The sequence below is a fragment of the Strongylocentrotus purpuratus genome, unplaced genomic scaffold, assembly GCF_000002235.5.
Source record: "Strongylocentrotus purpuratus isolate Spur 01 unplaced genomic scaffold, Spur_5.0 spur5_scaffold_4, whole genome shotgun sequence".
Classification (NCBI taxonomy): Eukaryota; Metazoa; Echinodermata; class Echinoidea; order Camarodonta; family Strongylocentrotidae; genus Strongylocentrotus; species Strongylocentrotus purpuratus.
The window spans coordinates 9,700,476-9,703,241 of record NW_022145610.1 but is presented as its reverse complement, the minus strand read 5'-3'; the positions used below and the strand labels follow the sequence as shown (position 1 = coordinate 9,703,241).

At 36.8% G+C, this 2,766-nt stretch overlaps 1 protein-coding gene across 1 annotated transcript; it reads left to right on the top strand.

The window, feature by feature from the left end:
• Positions 1–236: 236 nt before the first annotated feature.
• Positions 237–1,524, top strand: LOC590940 (haloacid dehalogenase-like hydrolase domain-containing protein 3). Its single transcript, XM_003727206.3, has 2 exons — positions 237–364; positions 717–1,524. The coding sequence occupies exon 2, from the start codon at positions 779–781 to the stop codon at positions 1,502–1,504; it is 726 nt and encodes a 241-aa protein (XP_003727254.2). The 5' UTR covers positions 237–364; positions 717–778; the 3' UTR covers positions 1,505–1,524.
• The last annotated feature ends 1,242 nt before the right edge of the window (positions 1,525–2,766 follow it).

Here is a 2,766-nt window from a genome sequence, read left to right as displayed (position 1 = left end):
ATACTACAGCTTTATGAAATGCATTAAGGATGGATCTTTCAACATATTTAGGGCTGATCAAAATAAAAACTGGAAAATTTACATTTTGAAAATATCAAATCAATAAACGATTCATTCCACAACTCTATGGAACTAATCCTTTATTGATATATTCATTTTAATTTTCAGATATATGATAGGTCTACGCAAGAGACTAGGTAGGGCTAGGGGCACAAAAGAGACCCCGCCTACTTTTGGTAACAACAACAGTTCGTAATCATCCACATGCATGAGCAGACGTAGCTTTGTATAGTAGACTACATGTACTGTACACTACTCAGGAGTAGACATCATATCATTCATAGAATTACTCGACAGTAATTACGTAAGTGTGTAGTCCTTAATTGTCTGTTAGTTGATAAATGATCTAGAAGTAAAAATAATGCCTACCTTTTCCCATTTTCCTTTTTAACTTCAACTTCAACTCAAGTCAAGATGTCAGTTAAAAATTTAGGATTAATTTTTATAATAGTGATTCCCTGATTGCTTTGTGAACATCATGGTCATCATTCTAATTCCAAATTGCAATAATTGAGTGATTACCAAAACTCAAAAGATACAACCATAGTACATACAACACATTTAATCCGTTACTTTCCCAAAGCCTTATTGTCTGAGTTTTCTGCATTCATAATCATATTTTCTTCTTTTTCTACACTGTACATTGATGCACGCAGCCGGCCGTAGGATCTCACACTTTCATGCTGCCTTAATTTGGCAGCTTGAGACAACGTCCATCATGTTGAGATACAGACTTCTGACCTTTGATGTGAACAACACCCTGATGAGGGTGAGGAACTCTGTCGGAGACCAGTACAGGAAGGTGGCCAAGCAGTTCGGAGTCAACATTAAGGTCTACGACGTTGATCGAGAATTCAGGATCGCTTACAAAGACCAGCTCTGCCGGCATCCCAACTTTGGAGTCACCACCAGCCAGACGACGGAGCAGTGGTGGGGTGAGGTCGTCCATCGTACCTTTCACGCTGCAGGATGCGATTGTGACAAGGAAACCCTTGATAAGGTGTCCTCTAAACTCTTCAACGACTTCAAAACAAGCCAAACATGGGAAACATATGCTGAAGTCAAGGAGATGTTGATTTTTTTAAACCGCAATGGAATCGCACTTGGAGTGCTATCGAACAACGACGAACGGTTAATGAGTGTGATGAAAGCAGTGGATATTGCTGAGCATTTTGCGTTCATTCTTCCATCAGCCTTGGCAAAGTGTGAAAAACCTGATGCAGAATTTTTTAATATGGCTTTAGAAAGACTGAATATTGAACCTGGGCTCTGTGCTCACATAGGAGATAATGTTAAATTAGACTATCATGCAGCAAGAGCCGTCGGAATGGATGCATACCTCGTCGATCGGGAAGGTACGCTCATAGAGAAGCACCCAGAAGTCAACCCTGTACATGTCCTATCTGATATATCTGATCTTGAACCTCTGATCTTCATGCAATAATAACCTAAGCTTGTTCTTGAGAAAAATTTATATGAGTTTTTTCTCCTGACATGACTGTGTATGTATAGATTGACCGACCGACACACTATTACTGATATATACACTGTACATGAAGCTGTAATACCAAGCTGGTAACTTCTTGGTAATTAATACTATACAAATGATATCAAAGTTCAAACTATGCATCTATTATAGGCTTCGTAAGTTCGTACCAAAAGGTGCTTAAAGCCTCAACAAGAGCGGATAGATCCTGTAATGAATCAATGAAAATAAGTATCTTTCGTTTACTACAACTAACCTCCCAGATTTCTGTAATTTGATGTTAGAATAATTGTTTTCAAGAATATTCTTGATTGTATTGCTGACAAAAAAATAGGAAGTTTAAAGGTAAGTTTTGGAAACGCCTCTCAAAAATGAAATGGAAGCTCTATTACCTATCATGTGAAAGAATATGTTTTGACTAATATGTGATGATACAAATTTTGCTGGGAAACCGCCTACTAATGGATATATTTGGTAAATCATTATATCTATGTTGGCTGCAATCATTGTAGATTGAAAGTTAGAAACTTTGGTTTTTAAATATCTCTTAAATTATTACCCCTTACTGAATACTGGTAATTTTGTTTGTTTACGATATTGCCTGGTAAGGTGTTAGCCATTATTTTCCCCAAGGGGTTATTCTTTTCCCCCTAAAGCATGCAGCCGTCTCAAGCATCTGAGGAGGGGGGTGTTTCACAAATACTAAGATCGACTTTAAGTCACTAGTTCCTCCAACCATTCCTGGCATTGGTTTCTCAAGGGACATATAAATCGTGGTCACAAATCTACAGAATTTACATTTAATGATAGTTCATTATTGAAGAGAAAAATATTATCTAAAGATCATAATTGAGAGATCAATAGTGAGCGCAACCAGTGGCATGAATGGCCTACCATAGTTAAGTCCAAACTTAAATGCGATCTTAGTCTTTGTGAAACACTTCCCAGGACCCCAAAATAATGGAAAGGACTTCTCCATTGCAACCACAATAGTAAATGAAATCATTGCCGAAGCTATCTTCCACTGGAATCAAACCATTTAACTTCCTATATGAGAAAGACTTAACTGTTTCGTTGTTAACGAAACTGGATAATCATCAACCAAATTCACATGTTAATGAGTAGTATTATTATGTGGATATATGTATAACAATAAAATAGATACAATATAATTCAATTTAGAAAATTGTAAGGCATTTGTTTTTGGAATAGATAATATC